The 23,958-nt window shown below is 39.9% G+C and overlaps 1 protein-coding gene across 3 annotated transcripts in view; it reads right to left on the minus strand.

Moving 5' to 3' along the window:
• The window catches only part of ATRNL1 (attractin like 1), a 502,266-nt gene that overhangs the window by 134,942 nt on the left and 343,366 nt on the right, over positions 1–23,958 (minus strand). For all 3 annotated transcript variants that reach the window (XM_083741181.1, XM_083741182.1, XM_083741183.1), the window contains exon 27: positions 8,849–8,956. In XM_083741181.1, the coding sequence (XP_083597307.1) occupies positions 8,849–8,956 (108 nt within the window). The remainder of the gene's footprint in view (positions 1–8,848; positions 8,957–23,958) is intronic.

Genomic DNA, 23,958 nt, shown 5'->3' on the forward strand with positions numbered 1-23,958 from the left:
GAAGGCGCGCTGCGCTTCCCCGCTGTCCCCAGAGATTTCCCTATGGGCTTTCGTCTTGCGAAGCAAGCCCATAGGGAAATTCGTCTTGCGAAGCCGCTAAAAAATCGGAAAACCCTTTCGTCTTGCGGGTTTTTCGTTTAGCGAGGCATTCGTCTTGCGGGGCACCACTGTATTTCATTCTTAGGGTGATACACAGTACAATGTTAATAGGATTTAAATAGACTTGAGTCAATGGGTCTACTCTGAGTATGATTAGTGTTGTATACTTAGTTAATACTGTGGAAAGAAAAATATCAATTTTAGCATTTCGAAAGTAAAACCATAGGCTTAGCATAATAGAAAAAAATGAAACGCTAAGAGACATATATGCCCAAGCCACAAGAATACATGAAAAACTACTCAACCTGGGTGAAAACAAAACAAAACAGCACTATCCTACGTGAGAAAGAGTTGTGGGTAGTCAAAGGTGCTGTATTTTTTGCTCTGTAAGACGCACCCAACCATAAGATGCACCTAGTTTTATAGGAGGAGAACAAGGGAAAAAAAATTCTCTCCCTCTCTGCGCAGTGGCTCTCCAGCAAAGCGGAAGGAGAAATGGAAGGGGCTCCGTTTCTCCTCCCACTTTGCTGAAGGGGCGGTGTGCAGCTTTCCCTCTCAAGAGGCTTTGCGTGGCTATCCCTGAAGCCAGGAGAGCTCTCCTGGCTTCAGAGATAGCTGCACAGCCTGCATTCGCTCCACAAGATGCACACACATTTCCCCTTACTTTTTAGGAGGGGGAAAGTGAGTGCTTCTTATAGAGCAAAAAATACGGTATGTATAAAGTCAACTCTTCCTAGACATGACAATTATTATTATTGTTGTTGTTGTTGTTAAATTTGTTGCTCAAGCAAACAAAAGCAAGTTATAACCAATAAACCAACCAACCCATTACATTAAAACCAATACAAAAAATATATACAATAAAAACATTCCACCCACTTTTATAAGGCCACAGACAATTAGGGGCTAAAGGCCTAGTTATAAAAGAAAGCATTTGCCTGGTGCATAAAAATATACAATGCTGGCATCAGATGAGCTTCCCTGGGCAAAGATATGCTGTATGCTGAAGAAGCAAAAGCATGGTTGAGCTGAAATATTTCTGCCTTAACTCAATGCTAAGTCTTTTATTCTATTTACCTATTGGATAAAGAACAGAAAAGCTTTTAAAATATATATATACATATATGACAAATGTGTACTGTATCTAGACCATGTCCAAGTTCAGCCTGTATGTGTGTATGTTTAGTTATATAATTGGGGGATTCGAGTCAAAATATAGATTTGTGTTTAATAGTTGCAGAATTAGAAATATTACAAGACCAATGAATCTGAAAATAAACAAGCAAACAAACAAGCAAGATTTATAGGATTTTCTTTCCTACAGAAGGAAGCACTATTGAGAGTAAACCAAAATTCTGTTTTCCTTTGAGGCAGGTATTGTGCCTTGATATAAAAACGACAGAATATCTTTTTCTGAAAATAACATCCTTCATCAAGGTATCACAAAATGTTGTTTTTTTTTCAGAAAGAACCTGCCATTAGCTAAGGAAAAAAGAAAGGTCTTGAGGCAATATCTCAAATGAAGAGATTCAATAGCCTGAGAGACAAAACGTTTTCCAGATAAATGAGGCAGCCTGAGTGGAAGGGCAATTTCTAGCTACACAGAGTTCTGACAAGTTAGAGAAAAACATACTGGATGAAGAGATGGGGTGGGGTGGGGTGGGGTGAGTAAGAGGTTGATATTGTATGTTTTGAGGTCAAAGTGTGGAGCAAATCAGTGGAGATGCAGAAAGGTAGAAAAGCAATTTGGAATTGGATTTGGAGAAAGAAGAAAGCTAGAAAAATGAAAGAAAATGGGCTGATACAATCTTCCATTTCCTCGGGCAAGAATGGCATGAGGCTACACATTTATGGTCACTCTAGTATAGACTGAGGAAAGAATAAATAGAACTCTAAGAAATAATCCAAGAATAGAAAGAATAGCATTCACTGGATAGACAATGAAGAGTAGATATAATGCTAGTATGGACGTTAGAAACTATGGTAGAGACAATGAAAGGAAGAGAGGATAAGGACAGGGAAAACTTAGTTGTGGGATGGAATCACCAAAATATTAGTTTCACCACAAAATTGGTGTCACACCTATTGATGTCACACCACAGTGGAGAGACTAATGGATGGTGGTAGCATGAATGATCAAAGGATGGGCTTTGTTGGGGAAGCATTGTAAATCAACAACAAAACTGACACTTCACTAGAAGGTGACATTTTAAAAGCTGATCACACAAGTGGAGCCATGAGAATTCTGGGGAAAAAACCACCCTGTAAGGGGGCAGTGTGGAAAAAGAGAGAGAGAGAAAGAATCAGAAATGGAGTAATCAGAGCTCTTAGTCTTCCTGTCCCCACAAAATGAGAGTGAAGATCAGTTGCTAGCAAAAGCTCCCAGTTTTTAGAATATAAGAACTGCTACGTGAAGTACCTCCCTTTGTTTGTCCAGAATCTCCCAGCTTTTAGCTTCTCTGATGACACTTAGTTCTAGTGTTAGAAATCCTTTCTATCCGCTTTCTCCACACCACTTATAATTTTCTGCAGTTCTGTCACGACCACTTTACTCACTCCAAATTAAAAAGCCCTAAATGGTGTAAATTGTCATTGTAGGGGAGTTGCTCCAACTATTAATTTGGTCCCTTTTTTCTGTACCTTTATCAGCTCTACAGTACCCTTTTGAGGTACAGTGACCAGAAATGTGCATGCTTCCAAGTTTATGTGGCATTATAATATTAAGATCATGTGACATGATTGTATCTTCACAGTAAAATATGCTATGCTTTTCTGTAAAGTCAATTTGGCAACAAATGTAGCCTTCTACACAGGAGAGAAATGGAAGTAAAAAGGGTCTGTGAAACAGATCAATGAGATGACCTGTGAGGAAGAGGTTGAAATAATGCACTTCCAGTTTCTGCAGAACTTTTGCTATCAGAGAGGGGTAAAAGAAGTGTACTGCTGATGAAGCACACATACCAGTTTCATTTTGTATAAAATAATCAAGTATGCTTGGGTTGCAGATTTTAAAATTGCTCATTAAATTATTTAAATTAAGCAGGAATATGAGCCCAGCAAAAAAAATGATGTTGGTTTGCAAAGCAAGTTAAAAAGTCCTCCCACTTTATTGGCAAGGGAAAACAGAAAACTCGCTTGTTAGTATAAACTTCAATTACCTGAACGCACAAAGCTCGAGCACTGGATTGTATTGTACTTTAAATAAATCACCCTGAATTCTTAGCAGCCACCAATGGCACAATGGCAGCCAACAGAACTGAAGCTTGGGCTCAAGCTTCCTGACAATACAGACTTCTAAAAATTGTTATAACTGCTTTTATTAATGGGGGGTGGGGGGTGGATTTATTTATACAGCTTTGCAGAATAACCTCAAATCTCACTGGGACCAGGACCATTCAAATAAGTGTATTTTAAATATATACAAGGAAATATACCACACAAGTAAGGTCTTGGAATGTGCTGAGTAGGAATGCACAGCTACTGAAAGTGTGAAAAATATAAATACTTCAATAGCACAACAAAAGCAGGCAAATATAATAGTACCAGCACCAGCTGGAGACATATAGTCGAATTGAGGGGCACACTGCCATTTTAACCCCCAAGCTGTCTGCACTGGCGGAGGAAGAGGAGTGCAGGGTGAGTGCACCGCCCCCGGCAGCGTGATCCCGGTGTGGTGCCATCGTGGCTGCCCCCCGCCTGCGCTGGGCACCACGCCTCCACAGGCGGCGCACCCCGCCCCAGGACGTGCACCCTGCCCCTGTGGGTGGCGCACCCTGCCCCGGGATGCATGCCAGCCCCGCCTCGCCTGTTCTCCACCCCCCGGTGCTGGAGCATGAAGCGCTGCCACTGGCTGTCTGAGGTCTGAGTTTCTGAAGGCTATTTAAGCCCACAGATTTCTGAACCGATCACAACTACATATATGCAAGGCTTCCCTGAAAAAAAAAACATATAGAATTGTAGAGTTGGAAGGGACCACAAGTGTCATCAAGTCCAACACCCTGCAATGCAGGAATCTTTAGCCCAATGTAGGGCTCAAACCCATGACTAAGAGTCTCATACTCAACCGACTGAGCTTTGACCTCATAATTAGCAAATGAAACGAGAGGCACGAGAGGCCAGTGATCATGTGTCTTGCTTTACAGAAGATGTTTCTCTGTTTGAAGCACTGTCCAGTGAAACCATCCTGTATTAGAAGGGCTGTCTGGACCAATTCTAGTTTAGATATAAAGAATCATGTGACTGTGGCAGTGCTGTCACTTGCTGGGACCAGGATGGTGGCAGTTGCAGACCTGCATCTGCTGCCCCTGACAGTTTGATGATGCCACTGCCCCGTCCTGGACCCAGCAAGCATCCGTTCCTCAACTCCATCTTATACATGGTGGCTGATTGTTGATAAATATGCACCTATACATGTGTATTAGCAGGAATAGTACAAACGTTAAGCAAATATTTGACCTCTTTTTCAGTGATGCATTTCTTATTTTAGTTGGTGGGTTAAGTGGTCATGGTAAAATATACTGTTTTAAAATCAATCATTCAGTCAATCAATCAGCTAGTCATCTGGTTGTCTCCCCAACCATGGCTCAGCCAGAGATATGCCAGTGGAAGTCCCTCATTCCACCTGAAGCTGGTTCAGCTGAGGCCAGCATAAGTCATGTTGAAAATGCTAAATCCTCACTCTGCTAAATCTTATGCAAAATCCTCACTCTGTTCACCTCAGTCATGAGTCCATGTAAACCAACAAGAACTTAAACTGGCAAAAAGAGTGGTGCAAGTCTAACTCTATTTAAAGGCTTCTTTTCTCACTGCCAAACTTGGGCAGAATCAGTTGGCAGTGGCCTTGCTCCTGAACACGGTTTGTGTCTTGAGTACTTTATGCTGGTTTAATGTCAGGCAGTGTAAATTATGCTGGCTTCCTACTCTAAGGTAATATCCAAAAAGTGAACACTGAATGTATATCATCACACCAGAAATAAAGGAACAGTACCTGACAATCAGCATTAAATGCAAATAAAACATCCATCAGTGTGGAAACTGACAGCATTATGTATGTCAGGAGAAATATTAATGTGCAACATTTTCACCAACAAACCAAGTAGAAGACCTATAGTACTGTGGGTAATGGCTACTCTGACATTATGTTTTGTCTAAACAACCCACAGTCAATATAACATCACTGGAAGTGACAGAGTTATTACAATGTCAATAAAAAAGTGGCACGACTTGATACCTGATCCAAATTATCCTTGAATCAAATTTGACAAAATAAGGTCGGAGAAAGAGGTTGAAGTGAACTTAACTTGCAACTGTACTAATGTTGTAAGTGGGAGGTTTTATTTCAACAATGCAAGGCCTACATGCAAATACTTCTACATTCTCTTGGGAAAGATAATCATATGAAAGTTCCACGTTGATTCAAAATATAGTCAACATTCAGAATGCTATGTCAACTGATGCCACCTAACAAATACAAAACACATGCAAGATTGCAGTGGTTGTTAAAACAAACACAATTAGGATAATGCTATGACCTCCTCTTCCTTGCAAATCTCATTAAAGGGATGGAGTTAGATAGTTTCCAATAAATCATACTGTAACTGTAGTAAATCTAAAAACGGGATAGCATGGAAATAACCTACTTTCATCGTACCCTCTTCAGTAAAATAACTAGAATACAACTATAGGGCTAAGGAGAACTGTGACTATTTAATGTGATTTTTATTACAGTGGTACCTTGGGTTACTTACGCTTCAGGTTACACACGCTTCAGGTTACAGACTCCGCTAACCCAGAAATAGTATCTCAGGTTAAGAACTTTGCTTCAGGATGAGAACAGAAATTGTGCTCTGGTGGCGTGGCGGCAGCGGGAGGCCCCATTAGCTAAAGTGGTGCTTCAGGTTAAGAACAGTTTCAGGTTAAGAACAGACCTCCGGAACGAACTAAATACTTAACCCGAGGTACCACTGTACTTTCCTTTTGTAAGTTCAAAAAGACCTGTAATTTAATTTTATAAGACAAGGCTCATCCTTTGTATTGAACTCTATGCAGCAGATACCACACGCCAATCAATACATTGCACCATATTACTTTAATATTCAGGGCAATGCACCTTTTGCTGCAGATTGCAATCCTCTAGTGGGGAAAAACTGAATAGTATCCAGACTGTGTATATGTTAATAAGGCTAGGCTGAACATATCCAAGGAGTGAGTACTAACATCAGAGTACAATTATAGGAGAAATAAAGGAGGAAGAAACCCTAATAAGAACTCAAAAATATAATTAAAATATTTCAGCTTCCACAGTTGTTTCTAAATAAAACATGTCATAGAAAATGGCAGCAATTAACTTTTGATGTTTACTTCTAAAGTTTAATTATATAAGCTGTAAGTAAACAATCCACAAGCCTGTGCTCCCACCACCCACCCTGTCCCTTCCCACCCAAATAGAGCATAACAATATTGCTTTCCAGATTAATTACATAAACTTTAGTTTTGTATGCAGCTGTTGAGTCATCATCCTGAATAGCTTGGAGCCTCCCTTTGTTTCTCTCCAAAAGGGAAATTCACCAGACAGCTGAAGATGGGGGTGTTGATGTTGACAGCTGCATTCCCTGGTCACAATCTAGCACAGCTTATTTGGCAAGACTGATTGTTTTAATGCACTCTGCTTTGAAAATACTCAAATTATGGCAGCAATAAATATTGTCATCAGTTTCTGTTTATTAGAAGGACTGAAAACTCAACAAGAGCTGGTCTTTGGGATTACAATGAGCCTGGTATACAGTAGCAGCATCTCAGCTAAGTACTTATAAAGGCATTTCCATGAAATCCTGTTATATTGCAATGAATATGCTGTTGGAAATACTGATTGCAGGAAATTATTTACAGAGGTATCACTCTATGTTGGACTGCACAGTTCTTCAGTACTGAAACAAAAAAAACATTTGCAACCCCACTCCATTGCTAACACATCAGTTGCAATTGTACAGTTGTAATGGGTAATAATAATCCTATATTAGGATCAAATGGTACACTCAATGGAGGGTTAAATGCTACATTCAATGCATAAAAGGTAAAGGGACCCCTGACCTTAGGTCCAGTCGCGGACGACTCTGGGGTTGCGGCGCTCATCTCGTTTTATTGGCCGAGGGAGCCAGCGTACAGCTTCCGGGTCATGTGGCCAGCATGACCAAGCCGCTTCTGGTGAACCAGAGCAGTGCACAGAATTGCAGTTTATCTTCCCACCAGAGTGGTACTTATTTATCTACTTGCACTTTGATGTGCTTTTGCACTGCTAGGTGGGCAGGAACTGGGACCAAACAATGGGAGCTCACCCTGTACTGGGGATTCAAACTGCTGACCTTCTGATCAGCAAGCCTTAGGCTCAGTGGTTTAGACCACAGCACCACCTGCACCCCTACATTCAATGCATAGTATGCAGTTAAATCTCTTGTTTCTTAACTGCAGTCACAGCATGCAACTGTTATTGGCAACACAGCACGTGGAAGGGGATATATATATTGCTTCCTTCTCCAGCTGAGATCCCCTCCCCAAAGAAAAACAAATCCCCCAAACAGCTATGAGGATTATTATTATTATTAAGCATTGTAATTGTGCAGAGACCAATATTGAGGACTTCAAGGGAGGGAAGGATAAACCTCCTCTCCCCATGAACTGCAGTCCTAATAACAAACACCTCCACAACCCATGCCTGCATCACTTTGTGACATTTATTTGTTTATTTAAAATAGAGACAGAACTAAACTATTTTTAATGAAAAAGCAAAGGGATATGAACAAATTTATCACCACTCCTTTATAGCTTATTGAGCTCTATGGCCATTTATCTGAGCATGGGATGGTACCCTGAGGTTTTTATAATTATATGGGAGTGGGGACTTAGTTTCCTTTTTTCCCTCCTGGAAAGAGGGTACTGAGACAATCAAGACAAAACTTAGATTTAAGAAAAACTGGAAATAACGAAAGCTAATTGATAATTTGGGAGAATTCTAGAGCTGTTTTTGTTCTAGAAAAGATACAGTTCATAAACAAAATACTGTAAATAAAGGTATAGAAATATATGAATATGACTGAATAAAAAGAGAGTCCTAATTAGATTAGTCATTATCATCCTCTATTTGTAGTTCTTTTTAATTTTTAGGTGACTCTTCCAGAATCTATTTCATGCATTATTACACTATTCCAATACAGCATCCCACTGCTTAGCATATTATAATTTCTCTTTCAGAAGTACTGCCTTTACAATAAAAATGCCGTAATGTAGCCATTAGTCACAAACGACAACATACTCTGTAGACAGTACTCTCCAAGCCTCTCAAATAAAAGTAGAATAATGAAATGTAACACAAAGCTCATTTTAAAGAGCAATCTCAGTTAATTAAGATAGATGTGAACCATTAACTAGGGGGCACTATGTACTCAGAGGACTACATTTGAGGCTTGTTTAATATGTGCATCTTAAACTCTTTCAGCTCTTATCCACCAAGAAAGGGCTGCCAGGTGAGCAGATTGTCACTCCAACCTCAGCTAATAGATTCTCCAGTGGCTTTTGTTACTGCTCATGTCATGCTACTGAAACGATGAGCCTCAAAAACGGCACAACATATGTAGCTACGACTTGTCAGCTCCGGGTAATCACACTCGTCATGGTTTCAGAAGCAGATGCAGATGAGAGTAGCATTATCAGTATGCAAATTGAAATGGTCCCCCATGCCCACCACAGTTCTTACCTCTAATGGCCCTCGTAGAAAGTCTGTTTGCTCAGCTCCTACTTCAAGTGCTACGTCCACAGAAGCAAAGGGACGGCTGGCCATCTGCTGCCGCTCCCGCATAAGTTGCTGATGGAAGGAAAAAGAGGTTTCAATGAAATAACTTCAAAATATGATGCTCAGTAGCTGAATTCACTTAACATTTATCCAGTAATGGCAACTGACATTTCCAAAAAATATATACCAGGGTTATCTTAAGTGGAGTTTCGTGGTCTCCAGACATGCGAAAAGGTCCCAGAGCCCCAGGGATGTATGTTCTTACATGGTCACATGGCTGGACATGCAACATACCACAACTTTTCTAGGGTCTAACTGGATTATGGTGCAAACAATCCCATTCCCACTAATTCCTTTACTTTGCAAAACTAAGGAATTTCCATGGCTATCCACACCAGGTTTTAGTGAGTATTGTGAATGGTTGCTTGAATTCAGTTCATCCTCAGCCTTGATAAAGGATGCCACTTTCTTTCTTTAGCTATCTTTTGCTAAAACTGTATTATCAGCGTCTGCTTGTACTGAATCTTGAATCTTGAATACTGGTACAAGAAGGTCAGCTGACTTCAAAATTACTACCTCCTTGTTAATGTTTCAGAGTAAACCCCTATACCACTTGTGATGACTATTTGTATATTTTCACAAAGGTTGGAACAAGGGTACATAAATTATGCTTTCCCTTAGTACTCCAAGTAACTGTCAAGCCTAGCCCAGCCCCCCTCTTTGTTACACACATAGAGGATTTCTTTAAGGAACATGAAGAAATGGTGGCAATAAATTTTCATCTGAAGTCTGATCAAGAGACAAAACTCAATGAACCTGTGCCAAGAACAAACACTGTCAGCCTTTAGATTCCCCATGCACTTGTACTGAAACCAGATGGAGTTATTAGTGACAGTGTCTGCAGTTTATATGCTGTCCCTTCCCTTATTACTTAAACATGAAGAATAATGTCTGAGCATTAGAGACCTGGTGCCAATGTAACTGAGGAACCTGAAGACCTACATTATGCTCAGGTTGCTTAGAAAGCCCACGGACGTCATGCCAATGTTCAGTGAGCCACAGTCACATTCTCATAAGCTAATTTATATTTCCCCCTCAGTCTCTAACAATAATACTAATTAAACCTGAACAAATAAAAATGGTGAGCAGCACTAAATAATACAAATCTTTCTTCCCTGGATGTATGAAATGAATAAAAGCAACATTAAATATTTAAATCAAATTAATTATCAAGTAAGTTTCATTGCTTGCTTGCTTTTTTACATGAAAAAAAATATCTCATGGTACCTAGGAGGAACAGAAGTCAAGAGCTGTCAAGACTAGAACCAGGAACCTCTGGGTAACTCAGTGTATTGAGCCACTGAGGCATAAACTTATATAGCTGCATGGACAGCAACAGGTTCCAAGCACTGGAATGACTGTTCACTGGCTCTCCTCAACAAGAAGAGCTATAAAGATTTGCTGGTTAGGCTGTTTCTGGGCAACAGTAGCCCTTCCCAGCTCTGACTCTTGCCTTGACCTCTCATTCCTGGTTCCCTGCTCCAACACAATAGCTACTTACAACTCGGCTCTTAACACAAAATCATGTAATACAATTTCTTTTAATATTGTTTTCACAGTAAGTTCCTTAGAATTTTTCATCAATGCTTCAGAAGGCCCCTTCAATGTAAATTCAGCTAGTACTCGAACATTCTCTACATAAAATTCCCTTTGAGATAATAAAGGGTATGCAAGCAAATTCCTCATGACACCTTATTACTTAAGGCTTTTGATTTAAGGGCTACGACAATGCAGCAAGTACATCTGGTAACGTTTTTCAATCATCTTACTTTCACATTTGTATTTCAAATGTGGGGTTTCTTTTGTGAATAAAAGAACACGGCTCCAAAATGAAAATATAAAAACCCATGCAATCATTATATAAGGGGAATGATACTCAAAACAAAACCCGATTTCTATAATCATAGATCACGTCGGCTAGTGCAATGTTTATTCTCTGTGAGAAGCATATGCACTATACTCTGTTCAATACTCTGGTAGCTTCTTAGGAGTAATTTAAGGGCTGAAAGCAGGGTAGCCTAATCACCTTCTAAATCAGTGTGTTTTTACATGAGTAGAATGTGTCCTTTTATTTAAAATGCATCTCTGAATTATTTGTGCGGCCTGCCTGGTGTTTTTACATGAGTAGAATGTGTGCTTCTATTTAAAATGCATCTATGGGTTATATAGTCTGCCCCTCCCCCACAAGGTCTGAGGGACAGTGGACCAGCCCCCTGCTGAAAATGTTTGCTTACCCCTGGTTTAAACCAATAAAGAATGCTAGATTGTGCCACTCAAAGGTAACTGCCAGCTGGTTATAAGAGCTAGATATATGCGGGTCACAATTCTACAAAAGCAACAGAGACTTCATGGTAAACTCTAAAAGCAAATTAGATTAGACAGCCTTTGTTAACCCAAGAAGATGCTGACATTAAGCAGTAAGACAATTGCATCACATGGTAGGTTCTGGGAGCAGCAGCCCTCACCCCCAGCCATTCCTTCTGAGACCACCCTGACCATTGCCAGTGCACCACTGGTATCTCACATACTCCCTAAACTAGCCCACTTCCTTCAGATGCACTGAATGATGTTATCCATCCTCAGTGTAGAAACAAGATTCAGTGGCCAGTCCTATACATGGAATGAGGAAACACAGCAGCATTGTGTCTTTTTCCACAGGTGGTATGATATATTGGGCCAGCCCTGCCTGAGACTTAAAACTGATGTTACTTTGGACAGGTTGCAGGAGCCCTGTGAGAGCAATAATTGCACAGGATCAGATATATGCAATATTTTACACCTAAAGAAGCTTTAAAGTACATTTCCTCTAGAGCAAGTACCCAGCAAATGGTAGCTAAATAATCTGGATGGAAAGCTTTGACGGTTCAAGTTTGGCCCCTAGAATTTTGTTATTTCCTCTAGACCAGCTAAAAAAATCCTGAGGTATTTTTTCCTGTGCTTCATAGGCCCATCATATATAGCTCATTGGTTTTGAATGTTCAGCTTCACTAATTTCACACACACAAAACGTAAGTATGCTAGGAGATGAGTTCCAGGACTCTTCTGAATGTTTGTTTGGATTAAGAGTATAAATGATCAAGAAGGATACTGCCAAGATATTTTTTTTTTAAGCCCACCCATTTCCAGGAAATTCTTAGGCCCTGTACCAAGAATTTTATTTTATTTTTAACTTAGGTGAGGTAGAAAGAACAACATTATTGTCTTCAAGGTTAGTGAATCAGGTACATAGTTCAATTTGTATTTCTTATCCTCAGTGGCCAACATTTACTTTCAGAGAACTGAAGAATAAGAAAGCAAGTTATGAATTTACCATAATAAGGTAAGTTCTTGTCATACAACAATGACCCACTGCGTTGCCAGAGGCACTCAAAGCAGTTGCATGAGCTCATTCAAAATGTCACTGAAATCAGAGATCACTCAAACTAAAGTTTTACTGGACATGTTTTACATTTATTCCCAAATATGATAATGGGCAGATGCACTCACAATGATTCAAATTAAATGGCATGATTTCCTGAGAAATAGTCAGACTCTGCCTTCTCTGAATTATTAGCTCAAATAACCCACATTTAGAGATGGGTGCACAATTATACAGCTACATCTGATTATGTAATTCTTGCACACTTATACCCTGCCCAAGTATTCCTAGTGATTTTAGTAATTTGAAGACCGTGGCCTGTCACTCCAGAATTCAAAGCAATTATTCAATAAAATATTATTATTAGATGATTGAAACTTATTTTACTTCTTTCTTTAGCCTTACCTGAGTGTGTTTCCCCCCATGGAGTGGGGTAAGCTCTGAGCACTCTCAGATGGCTTTGATTATCTAGATTCATTTCTGCAGTTTTTTTACTTAGAACAGAGAACGTCTTGGACAACCTTGGTCAGGTGAAGGATAGGGAAAGTAAAAGTGCTTTACTGGGGAACTCGCTTTTCATGAGAAAAGTAACAGGTCCAATCCCATGCATCTCCAGCTAGAGCTGGGGAAGACTCCTGTCTGAAAGATGAAATTCCTCCTGGAGAGGCATTACCAGTCAGTTTACAGTGTAGAAAGTACTGAGATAGATGGACCAAAGGTTTGACATATATCAAGGCAGCTTCCAGGACCAGTAGCTGTAGCATCATATCTTTCAGGAATTGTTCTTGCTCTTCTCTTTGAGGAGTTGCTTTTGATGATGACTACTTAAAAATTTAAATTTGTGAAAAACACGGTGTCAGGACTGGTCGTTGTCCTTTTCAGATCACCACACAAAAGCTTCTTGTTCTTTTATAAAACTTTTTATTGCGTATTAACAAAACATTCTTATAAACGGTTCTTAACTATTATTCCTCAGAGTCACTTATTTCAGATACCTTCTGAGCTCTGCTTCTCTCAAAATGGCGAAGGCGCCCTTCCCTTCGCTTTCCCGCTCTTTTTTCCAACCTCCTGGCTAGAGCTGGCTTGTATCTCCCCTCCTCCGAATCTGAGCTAGAACTTAACCCTTGCCTTTCCTATGAACAGCCAGTCCCTCCCTGTTGTTCCTCTTGCTCTCTTCTGTTAGATTCACTGCTCTCCTTCCCCCCTTGGCGAATGCTTTCTCCCTCTGAGAAACTGGAAACTTCTAACTCTTCCCTGACACACGGCATCTAGATTATTGACTGGCACTCGCGGTGTGGAAAAATTTGAGCTCCTATAAAAACATATTCACTGGCTTTCTGTGTGATTCCGGCCATAATTCAAAGTACTCCTTTCTGAACATTATATCTATTTATGGCTTGGGATTTGGGAATTTGAAGAACTCCCTACTCCTTGAACCAACTCAGTCATAAAGTTCCTCTGCAGATACTCTTCACTGGGTACTTCTGCGTTCTGATTTGATTGACATCATGTGTGTGTGTGTGTGTGTGTTGCCTAGTTATACAACTACGTCCTCAGAGATGTTGACCAGGCCCTACATTTTAGGTGCCAAATAGAAGCACATATCTTTGTTCATGGTTTCATGGAATTACAATATTTGTTCTTGCTGCTTTTTTGGAAACATACTGCTCTGTTGTGTACTGCTACTGTTTACCGGTATTTCAGTCTAGTTGCAGACTGTTTATTCTGTTGTTCTATAAATTTGCTTTCTTTTTAACACATTTGATTTTAAAAATTTCAATTTATGTGTTTTGTTTTAACCTGTTTTGGGAATCTTCTTTTAAGATAGAAAGGTTGAATAGTATTATCTTAAATAAATAATAAATAGTTTCTGAACCCTTGCTTGGAAACTTGTCAAAAGTGTTTGCATACTAGTTACATGTCTCAAGGAGACAGTTTTAATTTCTGTACAACAGAACTCTTAACGATGATGGTGATAGTTATTGGAAATGTCTCTTTATTCTAAATGTATAGACATCTTGAATCTCTCAATGTAGATGGCTACATCTTTTCCAATGTTTTTCATTCTGTTTTTATTCCAAACCCACTTCAGCTTCAAGTTAATTATATGAGGAAGCACAGGAGCTGATTTTCCTTAAATATGAAGCAGTAAAATATGTGGCAAGTTGGAAACTAGATAATTTAAGAATGTGAATGATCACTCCAGATTTTTGAACATAACAGTAGAAAGATACCATGATATTCAATGTGTATAGCAAATAACTGCTAAGCTAAAATCTGTTAGCTTACAGTTACTTACTTATTATTATTTTTGCTTATTATTTATAAACATATTTATATCCTGCCCAATCATAAAAATATCACATCAGTTAACAATAATACAGCTATATAATAAAATGCATAAAAAATTAAATAAGAGAATATCAACTATCATAATTTTCAAATTCGTATATGACTATTACTGTTTGGATTACATGTGAAATATAGTAGAAACAATGATTGGTCTCTCTCTCAAGTGGTTTTGTTTGTGCAAGCTTAAGGTATTTTAGCTACTTCTGTGTGGCCACTTTTAAATTCTAACAAGGTTTCCAAAGGGCTCATTATTATAAATTCCAATGGATGACATGCATTAAGTCTTACTTAAGAAGAAGTATTGAACACACTGAAATTCTGATCAGCTGTTCAGAAAATTCTATCACATTAAGTCTCTCATTTACACAGTTCTTTTGTACCTTGGATTCTCCATTACATTTAATAACTTTGTGCACTGACACAATGCACTACTTATAGCAGGTTTACAAAACTGAAACTCGATTAAAAAAAAAAAGATTCAACCACCAGCAAACTCTCCACTGACCACACACTCAGAAGAAAAGCACTTGGTTCTTTTTGTCTGTTATTCAGAATTGTGCCTGGGGATAAAGGAGGGGGATTTAGAGCATAGAAAGAGAAAAAGAGACTTCAGTGTTTTGTAATAAGCTTTGTATGAGAGGAAATGCTTACTAATTGAATGTAACGGTTTGTGGGATAAGGTATTTCAAAAGAAAACGCCAGTTGCTCAGGGTGTTTTAATGAATGGGCTTACAGTAAAGTAATAAACAAAATAATAATTCAGGAATTTAGGAAAGGGCAAAGTTGAAAGTGAAAAACCAAGTTCAAACATTTTCTCATGGCACCCTATATAGGTGTCTATAAATCAATGAACCATAGAATGAGTGGGAGAACAAGCAGGAGAGACAAAATATTGAAGACACAAAATCAGCCCAAAATTTAAACTCACGGATTCAATTGAAATACAGCGAGAGCAGGTACTCCTGGCAAATATGGGGCTATTGTGTGATGGGGTGTAGTTTATTACTTGAGAAAAGTTAGGAAGAAACACTTTCACAATCTGTCCCACTTTTCCATGATAGAAACAGTACCACTTGTCACAAAACCATCTCTAGGAACCCCGAAATAAATGTGAAAAGAGAGTGCAAGATGACCATCCAGAAATGCACAGATGTCTCACACATCTTATCAGATTGTGGAATACCACCATAAAAACAGCTGAAAACAGTTGCATTTGCTTCCCATCTCTTAGCTTCATTCTCCTATGCCAGTCCTGAATCTTTTCTTTAAAAGAAAGGGAAAGTACAGGAATGCACTCCTTTTTGTGTGTACACACACAACAAGAAATGATAATATACAATACATCTTACTACAGTGGGTAAGACTCTCACCAGGTGACCTAGGTGCTAACTGTTGACAATTTCAAGGCCGCTACTCTCCCTTCCTCTGGTTCTTTATCTTTAAATAGTACTTAGATCAAGCCCTTCCCACAGGAGACTGTAACACAAAGTACATGGCTATCCCAGCTGAGAGTTCTGCCTCAACCAACTATGATGATCCCTTAAGCTGGGATCTTTGGTCAGTTCTTTCAGACTGTGTGATACAAGCTGCTTGGGTAGCAAAATGTATTGGTCCAACCCTGAATGTGCTTGTGAAAAATTATTCATACAACTAATTTGTCACAGCACAGGATTGCCTAAATCCATGCATGGGGGAAATCATCCAACCACAAGTGGAACAGTTATTTAGTTCAGTTCATATAGCCAGAAACTTAACGTAGTCTTAAATGCTACCTTAAAAATACAGATGAGCTCTGATTTGGGTAAATAATGATGGGCTGTTATTTGCCTTTATAACAACTAATGACTAACACTCACACCGAACCTTCACAGTAAATCCCAGTAAATCCCAGTGTAGTGGTAAGAATACTCAATTACAGATTTTACTTGTTTTGCAGAAACTACACCCTGTCTCTGCTGGATAGTAATTAACACACATTACTACAGTTATAGCACATCTCTGAAATTGTATAATTAAATATTGTCTGCTGTAAGGCATTTATGACAGCATCAGAAAAGTACTGTCAAGTTCTTACTAGTTCAGAAACTATGATATGTGAATTTGGAACACTTTCAAAAAACCATTTCTGAAATGATGAACACCTTACTCAATTACACACCAGTTTTATTTCCCATTTTACAGGTAGAAAGAGGTTATCTTAAACAACTGGTCTCCATTATATTACTAAAAAACACAAAATAACAGTTTCACAAAAATCTTTGAAATAGGTTCCAACCTCTTATCACTGAAAAAGGCAACTTGGAGAGTTTCTTATCTTAAGCTCCAGTGGGGTACTATTTATAAATCATCCTGATAATTTGCCTTGGTTGAACATCAACTGGTATTTTACAGAGATGACAACATTATGGGGTGCTGTAAAATATTTAGTAGTATCTGAAGAGACTAAGTTGCAATTTTGTGGACCTCTGAGGAACTAAGTAAGGGTTATAGTCAAAACCATCCTATTATTTATTTTGTTCAACGTGGGATTTTGGAAATACTATTTCCATTAAAAAGGTAAAGGTGAAGGTACCCTTGCCCATACGGGCCAGTCTTGATAGACTCTAGGGTTGTGCGCTCATCTCACTCTAGAGGCCGGGAGCCAGCGCTGTCCGCAGACACTTCCGGGTCACGTGGCCAGCGTGACAAAGCTGCTCCGGCGAACTGGCACCAGAGCAGCACACGGAACGCCGTTTACCTTCCCGCTATAAAGCGGAACCTATTTATCTATTTGCACTTAAGGGTGCTTTCAAACTGCTAGGTGGGCAGGAGCTGGGACCGAAAGACAGGAGCTCACCCCGCCGCGGGGATTCGAACCGCCGACCATGCGATCGGCAAGTCCTAGGCACTGAGGTTTTACCCACAGCGCCACCCGCGTCCCACTATTTCCATTAGATAACTATAATTTCAATGTTTTTAATGCCATAATTTAAATTTATTTTAATTAATGAAACACCATGACTCATTAATAAATTCAAATGGAGCTTATGCCCAAACCTTAGGTAAATGTCATTCTACTTTGTCCCACAGAACACTTAAATCAAGTTTTTATTCCCTCCACCCCAAAATAATGTTGCCTCCTTGAAGAAGGAATATGAAAGAAGAAGGTATTCGGAATGGGAAGTTGGAGCTATTTCCAAAGTTGGCTTATTTCAACTAGTTCAAGAGTGAAAATGGTTTGTTTGGGTTTGGACGACACAGAAAGCTGCAGTTAATCCAAACTGAAGTGAAAGTTCCTGAACTCCTCCTCATGTCTGCACCAACGGATGAGGAAGTATATTAGCTGAAGGCTTGCTGCAGTTTATTCTCATTACCACTATAGCCAAATGAAGTCTGAAGGTGAAGCTTCCAGAAGAATGACTTGAAAAAAAATCCAAGCACATACACAAAAATGATTTATCTCTGGTGAAAGTTTTAAAGCAAGGTAATTCTTTTACCAGTTTACTTGGAAAAGTACCATGTAGTTGTTCAAAGTTTATATGAGACTATACCGACTGCAGAATGACCATTTCTCTATGCCTTTAAAAAATATCTGAGCACGGAGGTGGAGTGAAGCAAGCATTATCTGAGGAGTCTGCTACTGTTTGCCACAGGGGAGACACGTGAAAAGCTTCATGTACTTTGTGTTCTGACTTTAGACAAAAAGATATAAAGGATTATTTAAACAAGGCATAATCCAACAGGCAGCAGCTAAGATACACTTAAAATAAAGAGTAAACTTGTCCTTCACCCCCTTTTGTATTTCCAACCCAACCCACTCCAAATGGTACCAAAAGGTCAATTCGACCTGTATCCTTTTTGGAAGCCAAATACCAGGTGCTTGTAATTTCCCCAGAACAAATCAAAAAGAGAAAAAGGATGATCACTGAAAAGGTCAATTTGTAGCTAGATCCAAGGAACATTTAGCGTACTGTATGTTGTTGCTCAAAGAACAAAATGTGAATCCGCCACTTGCTTAGTGCTAACAGAAGGCTACAGAATAAAATTGTGATTCTCCCTCCATTGCAAAAAACCATCATTCCATTCATGGTGGAAACTATAGCTATATAGTTTCTTTCCCCAAATACACAAGTGTGTTCTATGTACTTATAATGCAAAGCGAAAGTATGCTGAAGACACATACACGAGTGACCCAGAATTATAAGTAAAACTAGAGATTACAGTATCTGAATGTACAAATTTTAAATTCTGCATCAGATATCTTACATCTGGTCTTCTTTTCTCTCTCTCTTAGCCTATCCCATGCACTTTCAAAACGGAGGGAGGAAGGCATGAGCACTACCATCTTGCATACCCTCCAACCTCTTTCTGATGAAAATAGAACGTCCCATTCCATAATGATAATTTTACTATTCATACCCCACACATCTTACTGGGTTGCCCCAGGTTCCAACATATATAAAAACATAATAAAACATTAAACATTTAAAAACTTCCCTATAAAGGATTGCTTTCAGACCGCTCAGGGGGTTGGGTAACTCCATACCCTCAAACATTTCTCCAATGAAAATAGAGGCACCCTAAGGAAAAGAGGGACATTCCGGGATCAAATCAGAAACTGGGACGGCTTCACTAAATCAGGGACGTCCCTGGAAAATAGGGACACTTGGAGGGTCTGCATCTTGGAATTCAGTTTTATCATGGAGGCCACCATCTGGCATATATTGCCGTATCTAAAATAGGCAGGCCAGTTTTGTGTTAACGAACACCACATGCATATCAACATTCCATGTAACACTCATGCTTCAGTCAGAACGAAGCTCAATCAGAAACGTACATATGCCATAGCTGCCAACAAGGAAACCAAGAGCATGATCAGTTTCAGAGGACGTTAGGAACCTCCTAAAAGTCTGCCAAATGTTTTCAGATTGATCCTGAAAATGAAAGCAATCTACATACGACAGAAGCCCTATTCGCATGTTCTGGACACAATGCATGGGGAGGGAAAAACAGGAACAAATACTAGCCCTGCCCCCACTTCCCTTTCCTCATTGCCTTCTGCATGTTGAATGGCAGCTCTCTTCAGCAAGGAAGCCTTTATGAAGGCTTTTTTTGGAGTCTTTATTTTCCACGGTTCTAAAATTCATGGGAGTCACAACAAGTGGAGGCAGTTCCCTTGTTGCAGAGAGTCATTCTTCAATATGTTGTGGGCAATGGGGGCAGGGGCGGGGCTAGAATGCTATCCCTTCCAATATGTTGGTTAAGCCCTATTCAGACTGTCTAAATTGGATTTCCTGGTATTAAACCCCAAACAGAACTTGGTACCTTAAAAACAGCTGCAAGGGCCCTGAAGTGGATCACAGAAGCAGAAGAGGGAAAGAAGATTAATGTTTCTTTGCAGTATTTTCTTATCTATAATCTAGACCACCACACCACACACTGCTGCTAGTCCTGTTGGATGAACGGGGTAGTACCTATATCAGGCATAGGCAATCTCGGCCCTCCAGCTGTTTTGCGACTACACCTCCCATCATCCCTAGCTAACAGGACCAGTGGTCAGGGATGGTGGGAATTGTAGTCTCAAAAAACATCTGGAGGGCCGAGTTTGCCTATGCCTGACAGCAGGTGGAAGGAGAAAGAAATTTCTGATGGAGAAATGGTGTTGCCCTGATCCAGGGTCTCCCACTTCCAAAGCAGCTGTATATGATGAGATTGATCATGGGTGTCCTGAGGGACATGAGGTTAGCTTTTTAATGTGAAAGGTTATTCAGAAAGAAATGGCAGATATTTAGAACAAAAATAACATATCAACTCCTACTTGTGATATTATTTCACCTTAAGAATTCATCTCCTAAAGAAAGAAACGGGGATCAATATAAAGCTCTGGATTCAGTATGGTGCCATAGTGTTCTGGCTTCTTCTCACTTAAGTGTAGTGCTAAATGAGACCTAATCTGGTTATCTTTTTCACTTTAGCAGACTAGGAGTTCATGTTGACCATTTACGTAGCCTTATGATAATCATGTTACAGGTTTCTCAAGAGGTACTTAAATCTTCCAGTAGCCCCACCTGACTCCTGCACTTATCTTTTCTTCTTAATCAAGGGCATTAAAAAAAAAAATCTATTCAGCAAAATTTGATTATTTTGCTATTAGCTAGTGAAGCTATTTTCTGTATGGGATAGAAGGGCCGTAAAAAACACTTACACTGCAAAATTCTTATATATGTAGCAAAAAAGTGAGGCAGGGGGAAGGGAACACAACTCTAAATTATCCAGCCTAAACATTGGCTGCACTGCATGTTCTAATATTATAGTAAAAGGTAAAGGTACCCCTGCCCATACGGGCCAGTCGTGTCCGACTCTAGGGTTGTGCGCCCATCTCACTTAAGAGGCCGGGGGCCAACGCTGTCCAGAGACACTTCCGGGTCACGTGGCCAGCGTGACGAAGCTGCTCTGGCGAGCCAGCACCAGCACAGCACACGGAAACGCTGTTTACCTTCCCCGCTATAAAGCGGTACCTATTTATCTACTTGCACTTAAGGGTGCTTTCGAACTGCTAGGTGGGCAGGAGCTGGGACTGAAAGACGGGAGCTCACCCTGCCGCGGGGATTCGAACCGCCGGCCATGCGGTCGGCAAGCCCTAGGCACTGAGGTTTTACCCACAGCGCCACCCGTGTCCCTTCTAGTATTATACCCAGGTTCAATAATATACACAGGAAAATATTTAAATATTTGTTTGTATAATTTCAGAATGTAGCAGACTAATCTGAACTACTAACATCATATAAAGAAATGCTTTTTAACAGTCTAAGTCTGGTGTCATACTCACACTGCCTGTGGTTTAGGACTGGTCTCAATACACCCTAAGCAGACCCTCTTAGGAGCTGCCCATGCCCTGCACACAGCATACCTGTCTGTACAGGATGAGTGCATGCTTCCGGGGGGGATCAGGATAATGCGTGCAAGGTCCCACCTCAATGGTGCATAGGCTCTGACCATGTGAACCATACTCCACAAAAAAATTACATGGCACGTAGAAGCTCTGTCATGGAGCTCAGGGACAGGATCACCAGGCACAATCCTATTCCCACCACCATAATCATGCCATGTGCTTCCAAAGGTGTCCTGCAGTATGAAATTCAATCCAGGAAAGTAGGGCTGGGTGTGGAAAGGAACCCTCTATCACTTCAGTGGCTAAGGTTTAAAAATTGCCCTTGCTTGTTCAAATATTGCCTCAATTGGGTTTAATGAGTTGGGAACAAAGAGCTATTCTTCTGGCTGCCACAGTATTTAATCTGCAAACACAGGCCACAGATGATAAAACACTTTTTATAAAAAAATACAAATGCCTGTCTTCTCTTGGATGGCGACTATCATTGCGGCAGTGTAAATCAAACTGGCTTTTTGAGCTTCAGTCAGACTGTTTTAAGAGGGGAAAGTGGAACAATTTAGAGTTCATCAATTATATCACATCAAATTAGCCTCCATCATAGACTCAGCTCGACGGCTTTCATCTATTCTAATTTACAACAGAAAGGACAGCCAAGTACAAAATAGTAGCAATGACAGAGTCAAAGGGAAGCTCTTTGGCTTTACTTAGCAAGAGTGATGGTGCTTTTCAAGAGCAGCTTCCTTTTGGATCAAAATCTCCAGCCATAATTAGTTCCTTAAGTCCAGCTTCATCAGATAGCTTCTATCCTCATTTAAGGTACTGGAACGATAAACATCTTTTTATCAATCCTGTAGTTTCTGTCCTCCTACAAGTCATGTTTTATATGTAGTTTATATCAGACAGGGAACCTGTTGTTGCAGCTGAAGACCTTAAAGTGAAGCCCTTATCAGGCACAGCAGTTGTATGCCACAAGTGATCTATTCTGCTAGAAACCATCTCTTACGTTTACTTATCAATATATAATGAAATGCTATCAGTGTAACTCAATTGACTTTTATAATTTGGTATTCACTGTGAGCATTTCAATACACTGCAACAGCAACTATTTAAATCATTGTGAAAGGGAACATCACATATTGAACCATGTGCAGATTTCATCATTATTCAATTGTCTAAATTGGCAAAATCCACTCCCTTGTGAAAGGTTATTTCAACAACCTCTACACAAAGTCCTGCAACTGAAACACAGCAAAAACCAAATTAATACTGAGTCTTTGTACAAATGGGGTGCTTAAGAAAACACCCTAAAATTTCTTTGTTTTGCTTGGTGGATTTAGAGGCTTTCACCATTCTACCTTGTATTTAAAACTAACACCCAATCTGCACTATACATTTAAAGTAATACTGTACCACTTCAAACCATCATGGGTTTTGCCCAAAGAATCCTAGAAACTGTGATGTATTAAGGGTGCCAAGAGCTGTTAGGAGAACTCTATTCCTCTTATAGAGCTACAATTCCCAGAATTCACTGGGAAGAGGGATTCACTGTTAAACCACTCTGGAACTATAGTTCTGTGAGGGGAATGGGGATCTCTTAACAACTCTCAGCACCCTAAACAAACTACAGCTTCCAGGGCAACTGTTTAAAGTGGTAAGATACTGCTTTAAATGTATACACAGATGGGACCAAAGCAAGTTAGCAGATCTATTGACTTGACAAAGCTTTTATGTTTGTTTGTTTTTAAAGTATTTTTAATGACTTTTGTCAGTGCAACAAAATAGCACTTCATGAGACAAAAGCAAAAACTAAACCAAACCAAACCAAGGCTGGCATGGGATGTTACATGTTTCTGATTACATAGTTTCAAAATTATTTCTATCAACTCAAGAACGTTAAATGACTGGCTCCATGGTTTGCCTAGGAGTGTCAGCGACCTTTTTTTCTTGTTGCTAAATAGTTGTTTTTTTCTGTGCAACTTTATGAACTACCTTGGATAACGTTAAAGGTAAAGGGACCCCTGACCGTTCGGTCCAGTCGTGGACGACTCTGGGGTTTCAGCGCTCATCTCGCTTTATTGGCCGAGGGAGCCAGCGTACTGCTTTCGGGTCATGTGGCCAGCATGACTAAGACACTTCTGGCGAACCAGAGCAGTGCATGGAAACACTGTTTACCTTCCCGCTGGAGCGGTACCTATTTATCTACTTGCACTTTGACGTGCTTTCGAACTGCTAGGTTGGCAGGAGCAGGGACCGAGCAACGGGAGCTCACCCCGTCGCGGGGATTCAAACCGTCGACCTTCTGATCGGCAAGCCCTAGGCTCTGTGGTTTACACCACAGCAAAACACAATTAGAATAAACAAAGAGTTCCCACGATTCCCAGTAATCCAGGAAGCATATCTGGAATGTCCAGGAGATGAATTATAGTTCTCATT

Source organism: Podarcis gaigeae (genome assembly GCF_964106915.1).
Source record: "Podarcis gaigeae genome assembly, chromosome: 5".
Lineage (NCBI taxonomy): Eukaryota > Metazoa > Chordata > Lepidosauria > Squamata > Lacertidae > Podarcis > Podarcis gaigeae.